This window comes from Monodon monoceros, unplaced genomic scaffold (assembly GCF_005190385.1).
Source record: "Monodon monoceros isolate NGI ecotype Baffin Bay Population unplaced genomic scaffold, NGI_Narwhal_1 Super_Scaffold_17, whole genome shotgun sequence".
In the NCBI taxonomy this organism is placed as follows: Eukaryota; Metazoa; Chordata; class Mammalia; order Artiodactyla; family Monodontidae; genus Monodon; species Monodon monoceros.
The window spans coordinates 296,877-312,972 of NW_021703773.1; the positions used below are offsets into that span (position 1 = coordinate 296,877).

Here is a 16,096-nt window from a genome sequence, read left to right on the forward strand (position 1 = left end):
TGGCAAAAACACCACAAAGCAAGCAGCTACAACCTTACGGAGGGGTTTCTCTTTTCTGGGCACCAGCAAGTATGGGCATTTCTACAGCTGAAGGAAGTGCATGTTAATAAATAGTCCTGTATAAATGCTGGTGCATCAGAACAAAATACCACTAGAAAGTACCATGGTTCAGGAGCAGGTTTTCTCTAATTCCCCGGAGCGATGCTACCCACACAGAGTCCCTGAGCCTCTAGTCACACAGCACCTTAACTAGTAAACCGAGTAGAAAAGAGCAAATCTCTGTGGGAGAGAAAAGAACATTCAAAGTAATTCCATTCGCTCTGAACTTGTGGAGATTCTAGGTTTAAGGATCACAGAGTTTTCAGGTTCCAAAATCAGAAAGTTCTAACTCACAGTGGGCTCAATTTTCACTCCTTTCTTCTCCTCAGTAAGAGAATGTTCTGTTTATCACCCTGAATTTCAAAGGGACTGTCCCTGGAACAAGCTTATGACTGCTCTGAGCAGATACAAAGAAATGATTTAGAATCAAGGATTTATTTTAGGGGACAGTTCAGTGCAGCAGGGTGAAGCGGCTTCACAGAGACAGAGACAAGAACAGACTAAGGGACTCTGTGTTTGTCACCAGGAGATTCCTCAGTTTTCCAGCCATAATTCCTTCAGATTTTATTCCTTTCAGATTTATTGTAAAGAATCAACATTCTATTGCCAAACAACTATAGGGAAAAACAACTTTTTCCTTCCTTATTTTGCTTTATTAAGGAAAGAATGAAAGGGGCTCCATTTTGATATTATTTTGTTAGGAAGACCCCAAATTCTTACAACCAGGAGACAACACCATGCCTATATATATAAAATAACCTAATTCCCGGATGGCAGGGTATCCACCACAGATGGCTCTGGATTCCTTGTCTAGACCCTGTGGGAGTGGGGTAACAACTTCCTGCAGATCAAAAACACAGCTCGCTGCTGCAGCCCCCAAGAGTCCATTGTTGCCACCATCCTTTAGAAAACAAAATGAACTTGGGGCCACCTTGCCTCAGCCTTCAAAAGACGCCACTTCCTCCTTCCTTGCTTGGCTGAAATGGAATCTACACTTCAAGTGAGCTAACGTGCTTCTTAAATTCCCCAGGCCTGAGGTCCTTGCCCCCCTCTACCCCCACCAGCAGGGCCGGACTCAACACTAAGCACTCAGATGCATGAGGCCTCACAGGGGAGTGGCACCTCCCGTGAGTGTAACTCTTAACTGAACTTCTGCGAGCGCGAGAGCTGGATTCCACCTCTGTGACTGGGCAAGATTTCACATGAAAAGGCTTATATTAACTCTGGCTAGAATTTTCTAAACTACAAAGTTTGTCCAGTTAAGTGTTTCACAATGGATTAAATCTTTAACCTTTATAAAAAGTGTAACAGCTGATTTGAGAACACACAAAACAACTGAGCAGAGTGCAAATGAGAGAACCCTGAGGGAGAAGCGATACATAATCCATTCTGAAATCATGATCCCCTCCCCTCACAAAAGGTGCATTAGTTATCAGGTAGCAGAAATCATCAAAGCAAAGAAATCAAGAGCAAAGAGACAATCTGTACAGAAACTAACAAAAATATACAATAGGAAAGGTTACTAATGCACCATTTAGTCACAGACTTTGTTTTAAATATATTCACGGATTCACCAGAAAGATCTTGAAAAACTCTATTTTGCTCCACGACCAGCACTTCCTGGCCGCAGATGGATTCTAAGTGACTTTTTGCTTAATGCTTGGAGTTTCAGGTCGGTGGTCTTTCCTCTCCGACACGTTTCTCTTGACCTTGGCGGTGACCGGAGATGCATCTGGGTTCAGCGAGGGGCTGGAGTGCGACTTCTTCAGGCCCGCGGCGCCCCCTCCACCACTGCTACTCAGCAGCTCCAGGCCCCCCTCTTTCAGAAGGCGGACATACATCTCATAGCGGGTTTTCTGCAGGGAGTCAGAGAAGAGGGGTCAGTATACTGTCACAGGCACACGGCACAAGGCGCCAGCGAGCTCACTTCCCGAAGGGCAGGGCTGGCAGCTCAGGAGGCTGACTGATGGTTTCATTGATTCGGTAAGACATAAAGATAGAATGTGAGTTCTCCTTCGTTCTGCATTCTGCAGGAATGGCTGTGAGATGGAGGAAGCCTGCTTCCTGAACACTCAGCACAAGAAAGTGTGAGTTGGAAGAGCTGCGGCCTCCGGTTTTGGGGACCAGATGGCTCTCAGGCTCAGGCCTGCAGCCACTGGGGCCGCCCCACAAGGCCGTGGCCAAGGCCTCCCCTGAACCTGGCTGGGGTGCGGTTCTTTACTCCCAACTTGAGGAAGCAGTTGGTGGTGAACCTGTACTCTTGTCCCCTACGGGACCACTAATACTTCCTAGAAGCTGCTCTGGGTTTCCTGCTACGGCTTTTCTGCTAGGATTACCAACTTCTCAGAGTACTATGGTTTCTTGCAAAACTTCAAATTATCCCCTGATGTTGTTCTTTATTCTACACATTTTTTTTCATCAACTGTTCATTGAGTGTCTACTATGTTTTGAACGGCTCCTTGATTTTCTTGTCTCTGGGTATCTTTTTCTAAGAATAATTGAGAAGAACACTGCAGAGATTTGTTTTCTCTAACCTTTACTGGTGCTGCTTTTCTTAAGTTTGTATCTGAGTCACTATATAGAGCTATTGTGTACATAGTGCAAATTACAGAAGGGTCTCAGATTCTCGATTTGATAGATTCTAGTCAAAATAAGTCTCTCATCATACTGCTTCAACACATGAAGGATCTGTAGAAGGCCTAAAGTATTTTCTTTCTCAGCAAAAGAACAGCTCAGTTATAAATTGTCCCAACAAAGGCAGCAAAGTCTTTTATAACTCTAAGTCTTTTAGGGATTTTTCTGGTCAAATTGAGATTTTATATATCCGTTTTAAGTTAATAATTATGAAGGTGAAGCTACTTGAAGCTACTCTTTCAAGTTGTTTTGCTCAAAAGTAGGGAAAAGCTGCTAGTCATTAAGCTTGCTCTGGGTTTGGTCAGTAGCCATGTTGAGGTGCCAAGCTTTGGTTGACAATGATTACATTATGGGGTGCCCACAGGCTAACTTGAGGGCATTAACACAAGAATCATATACAATTGGTACATTATTATCCCTGTTTTACAGTAAAGGAAATAGAGGCAGAGATAAGTCCAAGACAGTAAAGAAGTGAAGCTGGGATATGGACTCTAGAACCCATACTCTTAAGCTGCATTTTCTTCCTGGGTATGAAAATATATGCAGGAATGTGTATTTTAGGATGACAACTCAGAGACTCTGTAGGTTTGGCCAATCAAAAGCCATTTTCAAGCCCCTCTTCTCCTATGTCCCTCCCACTGCTGATAAAACCAAATACTTACTTTCCCAGACACTCTTGCAGCTAAGATGGGCTGTGTGATATTTTGGTCACTGAGATATAAGGAGAACTCTCCTGGGGGACTTCTGCGAAAGCGATTTTGCTTTCTGATGAAAGGGGCAGGTTGAGAGGAGAAGCCACTGGTGCCAGCCCCTCACTCTTATTCCTTCCTTGACATGGATGTGATTCCTAAAGCTGTAACCCTGTGAAATGAGGCAGCAGGCGTGAAGGCAAAAAGACAGCATGCTAGGCCTGGGGGGAAATGGAAAGACAGAAAGAGCCCGGGTTCTTGATGACACAATGAGCTGGATCCAACTCTCAAAGTCCTTATTGCCTCTGACCGTCTTGTTAAGTATGAATAATAAATACCCTTTGGGGTTAAGCCACTGTTAATCAGGTAATGGTTTTTTCTGCCACATTTTTTCCTTCTAGTTTCTTTTGAGATATAATTGACACACAGCACTGTATGAGTTTAAGGTATACAGCATAGTGGTTTGATTTATATACATCATGAAAGAATGATCACAAAATGTTTAGTGAACATCCATCACTTCATATAGATACAAAACTAAAGAAATCGAAAAAATTTTTTTTTCCTTGTGATGAGAACTCAGGATTTACTCTCCTAATGGCTTTCATACATAACATACAGCAGTGCTAATTATATTTATCATGTGTTTCATTACACCCCTACTACTTATTTATCTTATAACTGGCTGTTTGTACCTTTTGACTGCCTTCATCCAATTTCCCCCTCCCAACTGGCAGCCAGAAATCTATTCTCTTTTTCTATGAGTCTGTTTATTCGTTTATTTCTTTTTGATGTATAATTGACCTACAACACTATGTTAGTTCCTATTACACAACATAGTGATTCAACATTTCTATACATTTCAAAATGATCACCATGATAAGTCTAGTTACCAACTGTCACCACTCAAAGATATCACATAGTTACTGGCTATATTCCCCATACCCTTGACTCATTTATTTTGCAACTGGAAGTCTGTGTCTCTTGATCTCCCTCACCTATTTCTCTCCCCACCCTACACCTCTCCCCTCTGGCAACCACCTGTTTGTTCTCTGTATCTATGACTCTGTTTCTGTTGTTATGTTTGTTCATCTGTTTTGTTTTTAATAGATTACATGTATAAGTGAAATCATATTGTATTTGTCTTTCTCTGACTTATTTCATGAAGCATAACACCCTCTAGGTCCATTCATGTTGTCACAAATGGTAAGATTTCATTCTTTTTTATGACTGAGTGGTATTCAATTGTATATATACCACATCTTCTTTATCCACTCATCTGTTGGTGGACACTTATGCTGCTTCCATATCTTGGCAATTGTAAATAATACTGCTATGAACATTGGGTGCATTATCTTTTTGAATTAGTGTCTTCATTTTCTTTGGATATATACACAGAAGGGGAGTTGCTGATCACATGGTAGTTCTGTTTTTAGGTTTTTGAAGGACTGCCATACTGTTTTCCACAGTGGCTGCACCAATTTTATTTTTAACTGAAGTAGAGTTGACTTACAATGTTGTGTTAGTTTCAGGTGTATAGCAAAGTGATTCAGTTTTATATAAATCTGAAAAAGAATATATATATTCTTTTATAGATTATTGCAAGATATTGGATATAGTTCCCTGTGCTATTACACAGTAGGTCCTTGTTTATCTATTTTATATATAGTAGTGTGTATCCGTTAAACCCAAACTCCTAATTTATCCCTCCCCGCTGGCTGCACCAATTTACAATCCCACCAACACTGTAGGGGGGGTTCCCTTTTCTCCACAGTCTCGCCAACATTTGTTATTTGTGTTCTTTTTGATGATAGCCATTCTGACAGGTGTGAGGAGATATCTCACTGTGGTTTCGATTTGCATTTCCCTGATGATTAGCAATGTTGAGCACCTTTTCATGTGCCTCAAGTACTGTTAATTGCAGATAAAAGCATCACTAATTGATACACATTCCAATTTTAGTAAAGAAGTAACAAAGGAATAAAATATTAATCTTTTCTCAGAAAGCTATCAATACATAAGGGTTTAATAAGGGCACATGCTAATAAAAAATATGTCATAAGTATTACACAGTAGTCTATGCATCAGTGAAATCTAAAGTCATGTTCATTCTAGGAATTTAGAGACTTAATCTGTCTCTAAACTGCCTTGGTGGCAAGAATAAAATGCAGGAAAGAGCTGTATTTTAATATGAATAAGGTTTAGTAAAATGATCTAAAGACAGTTTAAAAATACATGCAGAAAATCAATGTAAGGCATACTATTTCACAAAACTAGGGCATTTATACAATAAAAGGGATATGAAGGACAATTTTTTGAGATGACTTGAAAGAGGACAAAAGAAGAAAAGGTGACTGGGCCATTTTCTACTAGCTTTTGAAGAAACTGACATTATTGGGAAAATTCACCAAAAAATGCATAAATTAAAGCAATTTCATCCACTCATTTTACAGCTCCAGCTGCAAATCTGTTGCCCCCATAAATTACATCAGTGTGTCAATCAACAAACAAAAGGCAGAGCACAGAGGAGTGGCAGTACATGAATCATCAGATGAGAAGAAAAGGCAAAGCAAAGCAAAGGGTGAAAGGGGGCCGGCAACCAGGACTGCTCACATGTTGAGAGAAATAAGGAAAAAAATAATGTGGGTTTGTTTAGGAACTTCCAATGGCTGTGCTCTATTTCTGAGTTATAAGGGCTTACAGGGACACAGGCTACTAAACCCAGTAATACAGCTTTGCTTTCTACCATTCTCTGTGGCCAAGCCAAATTCCTCTTTAAAATATTTTAGGAAAACTTATCTTTAATCTCAGGACTCTTCAGTACTACTGGAAGGACTGTGATCTACGTTCTTCTGGGATTACAGACTCACCAAATTTGTAAACCTCTATCCAGAAGCTTTGGGGCCAAAAAAAGATTGCCTCTGAGCAAAGACAGGCAGCTCTGAATGCAGCCCGAGGAGTGAAGGGTTAGGACTGCCCGCAAAATTCTTCTCCAAGACCTCTCCTGACTTCTCCCTTCTGGGGTGGCAAAGTCAGACTTCTTCCTAACAATGCAACCATGTGCCATCTTTGGGAGGGTTTATTTCCTTTTTTCCTTTCAGAGAAGACATGACTCTTTTTTCTAAGACCAATCCTGAAATTTTTTTTAGGTTAGAGCTGGTGTTTAGGGAAAAGCAGAGCAACAGCAGGAAGTGTACTTCTCAATCACTTTTTAACCTGATGTGCCAGTTCAGAGACTGAAAACCTGAGGGTCATGTTCCAATGGTCAATCTCAGCCAAAGAAGCTGGTAGAGGACAGAGCAGCAAACACTGTTTGCTGCTTCCCTAGCAGCCTCCTCTTGCAGCTGACGGAGTTGTGCTTTTCACTGAGGGTATCATGTTCTAGCCTAACCCCAGGACAGGAATCGTGGTCTAACACAGAAGGGATAACCCTCATCCCCTTGCCAGTCAACGTTGCAGCCCTGTGACCTAGACCTGGCCAGTGACATGTAAGGAGAGCCGACTAGGGTACTTCCATGGAAGCAGTTTTTGGTGCTCTGATAAAAGTTGGGAGATGAAATGTTCGGAGCTATGGCAGGCACTTTGAAACCATGAAACAATAAGCATGAAAACAAAAAAGCCAATGTGCTAAGGATAGCAAATCAGAAGTTTAGAAAGATCATATATCTTTGGTGGCAACTCTCAAGCAGCCAGTGACCATCTACTTCAAGTTTTCTTAGATGAGATAAAGAATGTTCATACTGTTTAAAAACTTAGTCAAGTTTTCTATTATTTGCAGACTAATAAAATGGTCAACACTCAGCTTGGACTCACTCATAGAAACAACATCCCAATTGACTGACAAGGGCTTAATTTCCAAAATAGACAAACAGTTCATAAAACTCAATAACAAAAAAAACAAACTCGATCAAAAAATGGGCAGAAGACCTAAATAGACATTTCTCCAAAGAAGACAGACAGATGGCCAAGAGGCACGTAAAAAGATGCCCAACATCGCTAATTATTAGAGAAGTGCAAATTAAAACTACAATGAGGTACCACCTCATACTGGTCAGAATAGCCATCATCAAAAAGTCTACAAATAATAAATGCTAGAAAGGGTGTGGAGAAAAGGGAACCCTCCTACACTGTTGTGAGAATGTAAATTGGTGCAACCACTATAGAAAACAGTATGACAGTTCCTTAAAAAACTAAAAATAGAATTACCATATGACACAGCAATCCCACTACCGGGCAAATACCCAGAGAAAACCATAATTCAAAAAGAGACATGTACCACAATGTTCAATGCAGCACTATTTACAATAGCTAAAACATGGAAGCAACCTAAGTGTCCATCAACAGAATGGATAAAAAAGATATGGGGTACACACACACACACACACACACACACACACACACACACATATGATATCATTTATATGTGGGATCTAACATATGATACAAATGAATTTATTTACAAAACAGAAGCAGACTGACAAGACACAGAGAACAAACTTATGGTTACCAAAGGGGAAAGGGGGAGGGGATACATTAGGAGTTTGGGATTAGCAAATATTATATATAACTACTATATATAAAATAGATAAACAACAAGGACCTACTTTATAGCACAGGGAACTATATTCAATATTCTATAGTAAACCATAATGGAAAAGAACATGAAAGAGAATATATATTTATAACTGAATTACATTGCTGTATACCAGAAACTAATGCAACATCAACTGTACTTCAATAAAAAACAGTATCTCAATTGAGCTGTTCGTGCACTTCCTGTCATAATTTTATTTAGCAAAAGGTATGCTTAATTAATAGGCTTTGGTATAACATAGTTTTGTTGGGTTTTCTCTGAATATTCAACAAATTATTGATGGATGTTATTCCACTCTAAGCCATACTGTGGTCACATAATAAGTATTAAATCCATTGACTATTTTATTATTTTCATTAATAGTTTTATACCAGTTGTTTGGTCGCCATGGGTGCTAGAGTACAGTTCTCTTGGTCCTCCCCTATAAGCCTACAACACGTAGGATATCAAGATTGTAAGAGTTAGCCAACAAATTGTCCTACAGCAGTTTCTGGATCTGGGTAATGATTAGTTAGTATACTAGTATTTACTAGGGAGCAGCCTGGAGATACTTCTAAAATCCTGAGGAAGGAAATTTGACAATAAAAACTTTGCTCCTTGATCCTTCTTTCTCCCATATCCCACATCCATCTGTCCCTCCATCTTCAGAATAAATTCAGAAGCACACCATTTCTCTCTGCTGTCACCACTTCCAGTCTGGACCAAGCACCATCACCTTGTGCCTGGATAACTGCAATAGCTGCCTCTCTGGTCCCCCTGCTCCCTCTCTGCCCCCCATGCATACTCTTCTAGAAAGAGAGTCATGGGCTAAACTGTAAGAGTGTGTCATCTGCTCAAAATGCTCCAACGGCTTCTCATCCTTAAAAATCCTTCCAAACCCCAAATCCTTACACTGGCCTAGGAAACCCCCATCAGTGCCACACCCCCGCCCCCCAGTCTGGTGTCTTACTGCTCCCCCCGGGCATGCTGTGTGCCAGTCATCCTGCCTCCTGGCTGTCCTTGAACATAGCAGACACACTCCTGGCTCTAGACCTCTAGTACCTGCTGCTCTCTCTGCCCAAGAAGCATGGCCCCAGGAGCCCACAGGGCATATTCCCTGGCCTCCGTCACCCCTTTCAGTCTTCACTCAAATGTCTCCTTTACGCAGAGGCCTTCCCTGGTCATCCAGACCTAAAACTGCCACACCTGCTCTTCGCACTGGTCACTGCATTATTTTTCTCCTTAGCATTCTCACCATGAGCCTTAGAGTTTGCTTATGAAACAATCTTGTCTATCTTCCCCCTGCCAATCCTAGAACGCAATCACATGGGGGCAAGGACTTGGCTTTAGTTTGTTAATATATCCCCAGCACAGAGAACACAGAGTACACACTAAGTAAACATTTGATGAGTGTATAAATGGAAAGAAGGAACAAATGAGAAAATAAATTTCTCATGTCTAATAGAAAACATATTTTGAACTCTTAATGTGGCAAATTCTAGAAAAATAAAACCATGGATATAGATGCAGAGGTAGATGCCTGATGAGCCCCTCTGTCAGTAGCATCTAGGGAATGCTCTTTCACCTCCAGTGTTCCCCATTCCCATGTTTTCTACAAAAATGCTATGGTCTGACCCTAAGTGGCACCACTCAGCAAAGACTTATCTATGCCCCCCACATCCAGACCATGGCTGTCAAGACGCCACCCGCGCACACCCTGCAGAGTGTGCTGAGGCTGTGTACTTAAGACTGGGGCTCTCTCTCTACAGAGAAAGAAAAGTAGTTTATATCATACTTTTGAGGTTCATAAAACAGAGACATGTTTTCTGAGCGTCTCTTATCTAGTAGTACATGAAGACCAAATTTTATTACCCACTTAGAGCTTTAAAAAAAAAAAGTGAAAAACTGGACTTTTGGAGTGTGGAGTGTGGTGGTTCTTCATTTGTTAGTGACTAGATCTCATTCTGACATGAAGGGCAGCCTCTAAATTTACCTTCTAACAAAAGCATCCATTAAAAAGATAAGAGTTTGTCAATGGTCATTTATATGTGAATTCCTTTGCCTGATGACTCTTGCATGTGACTTATATGTAATGCACCAGGATCACATTTACCCTTGGGTAAATACTTCAACACTCACCTAAGATTCTAAGCTCTGTGGGTCAGAGTAGCAGCCTCATCAATATTAACATGGGAAGGAAACTGCTGCTGACACTAAACAAGTAAATAATAACAATATGGAGGTTTTACACTTTTGCTCTGACAGTAATGTCCATAACCAGATAGTAAAAAGGGAAGAAGAAACAGCAAAAAACCATGAATGTTTTAATTAACATAATTCATGCCACAAAGTAACCACTGTGCAAGCATGAACGTAGCTCCTGATTGGGCACGTTAAAGATGAGATGGGCTGCAGAACGCAAGTCTGTGGGAAGCAATGTGACAGTGAAAAGAGCAGTCTTGGGGGCAGGTGGCCACTAACTATGGCATTGATTCACTTTCCTAAATCCTTGCTAGTTTTCATTACGTGGCCCTTCCAGGGTGTACTTTCATTAGGAAGGACAGAGGGAGCCTGAGAATGCGATGTGCTTTGGGGACAGTTACTGCCTTTGGTCACGTTATTAAAGGTCTTTTTTTTTTTTTAATCATTTTCACAGTTGTTCGCTTTTTAAAAAATTTATTTATTTAATTTATTTATTTTTGGCTGCGTTGGGTCTTTGTTGCTGTGCGTGGGCTTTCTCTAGTTGTGCCGAGTGGGGGCTACTCTTTGTTGCGGTGCGTGGGCTTCTCATTGCGGTGGCTCCTCTTGTTGCAGAGCATGGGCTCTAGGTGCACAGGCTTCAGTAGTTGTGGCACATAGGCTCAGTAGTTGTGGCTTGCAGGCTCTAGAGCACAGGCTCAGTAGCTGTAGTGCATGGGCTTAGTTGCTCCGTGGCATGTGGGATCTTCCCGGACCAGGGCTCAAACCCGTGTCCCTTGCATTGGCAGGCGGATTCTTAACCCCTGTGCCACCAGGGAAGCCCCGTTATTAAAGGTTTTGTCGTAGTCTCTGTGGATTCATTCTCAGATCAATTCTTAAAAATTTCAGAGCTGTATGCTCAGCTTCCTTGCTCAGAGATTCTCCGACAGTATGAATAGATTCATAGCAGTATAACTGTGTGAGCTGATCCCACTATCAGAAAATTGAGATGGGATTTTACCAAATCCAAGCTCAGTGGCTACTCTCTGCAGAGAAGCATCTGAACACTGCTTTTGTGGCTTTGTCCATTCAGCAAGCTCTCTCCCTTAATTTCCTTCGTAAGATTTGCGCTTTCCATAAAACCTTCTGTGACCACTGAGAGCCAAAGACAATTCAAATGCTTTAATGGCTTCTTTTTCTCCTAAAATCAAGTTGTTTATTCACTCTGTACCCTCCTTACTACATTGTTTTGCAACGTTAATTTATTAAGTTGGTCTTTAATCACCTGTAAGAATACTTCTCAAACATGTAGGAAAAATATCCCTTTCACTAGCAGCAATGCTTACTAGGGAGGAACAAAACAATACAGTATCCAAGGCCAAGTAAGCTGTGGCTTAGGTTGAATGTTAAATGCTAAAAAAAGAAAGTCCTGAGTATTGTTATTATTTGAAAAGAAGTTTAATCACATCCACATCTGATGGAGCAGTTTCTTTTTTTTGAGTATGAGTTCTGCATACCATTTTTTATTTCATTTAATATAACACTATCTCCTTTTGACCTCTGATACATGAATACAATAGTAACAGCCTAAAGGAAAAGAAAACTGCAACGGCAATTCTAACTTAGCGCTGCCATTTGCCTTCAGACCTCACTGCACCAGCAGTCAAGTCCTGAATACATTTCCTCCTGACATCTCCCCTTCTCAGGCAGGAAGGGTAAAAGGCCAGATTAAAATGAAAGGAGAAGAACACCAATAATGTCATGCACATAGCAAAACACTTTTTACTCCTAGATCTCTACATTGGAAAACAAAGAAACAAACCAAAACAATTAAAACAAGCCAACAAAACAAGGACCTCTGGAAGAAACTGCTCATCTCCACTCTGCATTCTATAGGACGATGCAGAATTGACTTGCAGACTTTCTCCTTGCCTGGCTGGCTCACCCTCCGCTACCTGCTAACTTAAGAAAGCAATACATTAAAAACAGAGCTTTCTATAAGTTCTTATCTGAAAGCTATGCTAGGACTTACATTTTTAAAAGGAAATTTTAACGTCTTTTCCCTATGCCATTCCCCTAACAGGCTTCTGCATGTAATGGTAACCCACTACCAAAATATAGCAAATACACACATTTTTAGGTTGTATAGTTTGTATTCGTGGCTTTCTGGGAAAACCTGAGGCAGTGTGAATTCTATTGTTTTATTTCAGTCTACCTTTTGGCTCGACTGCTCTCTAAATGAACTTTGTGACTTCAATTAAAAACAAAACTAAAATAAAAAGCTTACTCATAATAATAATGTAAGCAGAAGAGGTCAAAAAACTCTAATAAGGACAAAAAGCACTGGGTCTGCAGAAAGCATTTTGAACGTGTCTTTGTCTCCATCCTGTGGTCCTGGTCTGATGCTCCTAAGGCGTCTGGTCTCTGCCCCCAGAGCTCCCACAGGCCCTTCAGGGAGCAGCGAGGGCTCAATGGCCACCCCTGTCGTGCTTGTCCCTCCCAGGGCCCCCAGCTGCCAGGCCCAGGAAGGCAGATCCCCTGCAGTGCTTTTCCCTTTGCAACATCTCTGTGGAGAAGAACAGGACTTCGGTGTCAAGGAGAGCTTTCCCAATTCTGAGAGCTAATTTTTAAAACGCTGCTGCCTTTCTCACTCTTCACACTTTGTTTCTCCAGCTCTCAAAACCCTTTCTATAAACCCAGTCTGTATTAGTACCCAGATTTTTTTTCTCTTCTTAGAAATTAAACGCGAAATTCTCAATTTAAAAGTCCACAAAGCTCACTTAGAAAACAGAACACAGTTTGTTTTCTAGGTGGAAAACTCAAGAATTGTCCAGTTCCCACCTAGCCATGGGGCAGTCCTGCAGACCTGCCATGCACCAGGCTCCTGGCTCTGGGGGCCCTGCCCAACGTGGCCTTGCATGAGGGTTTTGACAATAGCTGAGTGTAAAATTAACTGGAAAAAGAAAATTAACTCTGGATCAATGGGATTAAAAAGTTTAATGGAAAAAAAATTGTCCTTTGAAACACAGAGATGTGAAGTCAAGTTTCTACATACCCAAGATAAGTAATCTGAGCTAGAGAAATACTACTTATCTGGATAAGAGGCTAAATTTAACTCCCATGGGATAAAAGTTTGTCTCTCACTAAGTTTTTCCTTAGGGAACTCACATCTAAAACAAAATTTTAGTTTGTTATGACAACATTCTTATACAGGCCACACTCTTTTTTTTTTTTCCGGTACGCGGGCCTCTCACTGTCGTGGCCTCTCCCGTTGCGGACCACAGGCTCTGGACGTGCAGGCTCAGCAGCCATGGCTCACAGGCCTAGCCGCTCCGCAGCATGTGGGATCTTCCTGGACTGGGGCACGAACCCATGTTCCCTGCATCGGCAGGCAGACTCTCAACCACTGCACCACCAGGGAAACACCTACAGGCCACACTCTTAATCCTTGGTTTATATTTAGTTTGTGCTTCTGGCTGTACTGGGATTCCCTAAAGTCGCACACACTTTCTCTCAGAAATACGCTCCCGGGATTCTTTGTGGCGTCTGGCCTGTCACGTGCACAGGTCCCAAAACGCCAACGCCTGTCATAAGGGGACAGGTCAGTCTTTCTAGGAAATTTTTAAAGTAGGATTTGAGGAAGCTTTGAAGGTAAACTACCTTCCCCACTGACTTCCCAGGACACTTCATACCTAAGATATATTGATTGATTTTGAGCTCAAAGCAGTTTTGCACCTTCTGCAGGCCCAGTTCAAATATCTCTCTTCCATCTCACCAGTTCTGTGTCCAATTCTGAGCCTGTCTTGGTAAAGTATCTTTGACCCGTGGAGTCAGAACACTGAGCGACCAGGCCTCCGCAAGTCCCTCGCCCCCTCCAGTCTCAGGCTCCACAAGTGGCAGAATGAGGGGCAGCTATAAACTTCCCAGGACTCTCTAAGGAGGGAAGCATGACACATGGATTAAGACGCAGTGCTGGTCTGGGGAGGGGAAGGCACATGGGAAACCAGCTGTGGTTGACTCTGTCCACAAACTGGCCAAAGGCCAGACCCGGTCAGGCAGGAAACCTCCGGTTGAGGTGAGAGGCCCGGACGTGTCCCTCGTGCACATGAGCCACACCTCCAGGAGCTGTCCAGGCAGACAGGTGCTCCTGCAAGAAGTCCGTGACCAGGGGACCTGCTTCCAGCCTTCCAGTGAGGGCTGTACTGAGAAGGCTAGTACAAACATAGGATTTTTGCATATGATTTTTCCCTAATATTTCCAGAAGAACATTTCTGAAAACATTTTAAGTTTTCATTATAAGTCTATTGAGTAATTCTGAACTAGATACACCTAAAGAACCACAGTAGCCTGCTCCAACAAGCCTCTGCATCTCAGAGCAGGGGCTCAAGCACACAAGTTTTTAAAACTCTTACATCAAAAGCATACAGGTTCTTATGGAAAGTAGTAGGAAGAAACCTAAAGTAGTTAGACAGAGATAAAGTATTCTGGGTAAAAAGAAAAAAACAGAGTTAGCACAGGAAAGGGCGGACAGTACCAGCAGTCTGCAAAAAAACGGATGGGAGGGTCACTTACCAAAAGGTCCAAGGGAATTGCTAAGGAGGCCGCTCACACTATTTGCATGAGAATAGCTTTGTGGGGAGACTGAAGGGGCACTTCCTTCTCACAAGTCACTGTGGTGACAGCACTCACACCAGGTGGGCCTCTTCTTTACTGAATCCCCACCCAGAAGTAACAATCAAAACAGTAAACAACAGGCACAGCACAGGCAGCTAGACAGAAGCGACACCGTCCACAAACTACTGTAGAGTCCTACGGTGCACAACAGCTGCACATCTTCCATTATGCGTGAAACCTGCACCCCACTTGTGACCAGGCCTCCCAGTCCCAGCTGGCTTTTAGGGGAACTGAGCAGCACAGGAGCCACTGCCTCAGGCGGTTCCTGAGCACGTGCAATGTGGCCACCTTACACCGAGATGTGCCCTAAGTGTAAAGGTATACTAAAGTTTGAAGACTTAGGAAGAAAAGAGCATCAAATACCTTAATATTTTATAGTGATTACATGTAGAAATGATAATATTTTGGACATATTGTGTTAAGTTGAAAAATCTTATTACAATTAATTCTACCAGTTTCCTTTTATTTTTAAGTGTAGCTACTAGAAAATTTAAAATTATATATGTGGTTTGCACTATATCTCTATTGGACAGAGCTGGTCCAGATCCCCTGATATCCCCAAATTGAACTATTCTTGTTTTACGTTTAACAGCACTCTTAGGGATCATCATGAGAGTGAGTTAATCTAATAAACTATTTGCTGTTAGTATGTATCTTGCATCAAAAATAAAGAGTTGGAGGCGACCTTATAGGTTAGTTCACCCAATCCCATCTCATCTCCACAGCCAGAAACTGAGGTCCAGAGAGGATAACTAGTACCAAACACATCAAGGATGAGACTAAAGTGGCCTCCTAACTTCCAGTCCATCCCTTTTCCTGATTTTACTATTTTATAATTGCAAGTATTTTCCCTTTTCTGGCAGACAGTACATTCACCCAAAGCAGTGACCCTCCTCAGAGCAGACATTTCAGGTGTAAGGAGGGATTTAGGGACAGAGTCACTGTGGGTCCTGTGACTGGCTGTTTGTTCTGCTTCTCAGTCATCTGTTTAAAATGTGATTCAAAGGATCCTGTTGCTAAGCTTCTCCTCCCTTCAGAAGCGTGCGTCATCTTTTACAGATGAAAATCCAGCGCTCTGCAGACCTCGCTCATTGTGTCATACAAAATGCAACTCCAAACGGCAATGCAAGACTCCTGTCTCTGTAGTTAACGACTTGTATGCCTGGGCAGATGCTGAACCTGGGTCTCTAGACCCTAACACTTAGTCTTCTATTAGAAAAAGAAAATTCCTAAACTTCCCCAAGAATTC

The 16,096-nt window shown here is 41.9% G+C and overlaps 1 protein-coding gene across 5 annotated transcripts in view; it reads right to left on the bottom strand.

The window, feature by feature from the left end:
• Nucleotides 1-830: 830 nt before the first annotated feature.
• Nucleotides 831-16,096, bottom strand: part of PSD3 (pleckstrin and Sec7 domain containing 3) — a 565,580-nt gene continuing 550,314 nt past the window's right edge. For all 5 annotated transcript variants that reach the window (XM_029226681.1, XM_029226683.1, XM_029226687.1 and 2 more), the window contains one exon: nucleotides 831-1,955. In XM_029226681.1, the coding sequence (XP_029082514.1) occupies nucleotides 1,737-1,955 (219 nt within the window). In that variant the 3' untranslated portion in view covers nucleotides 831-1,736. The remainder of the gene's footprint in view (nucleotides 1,956-16,096) is intronic.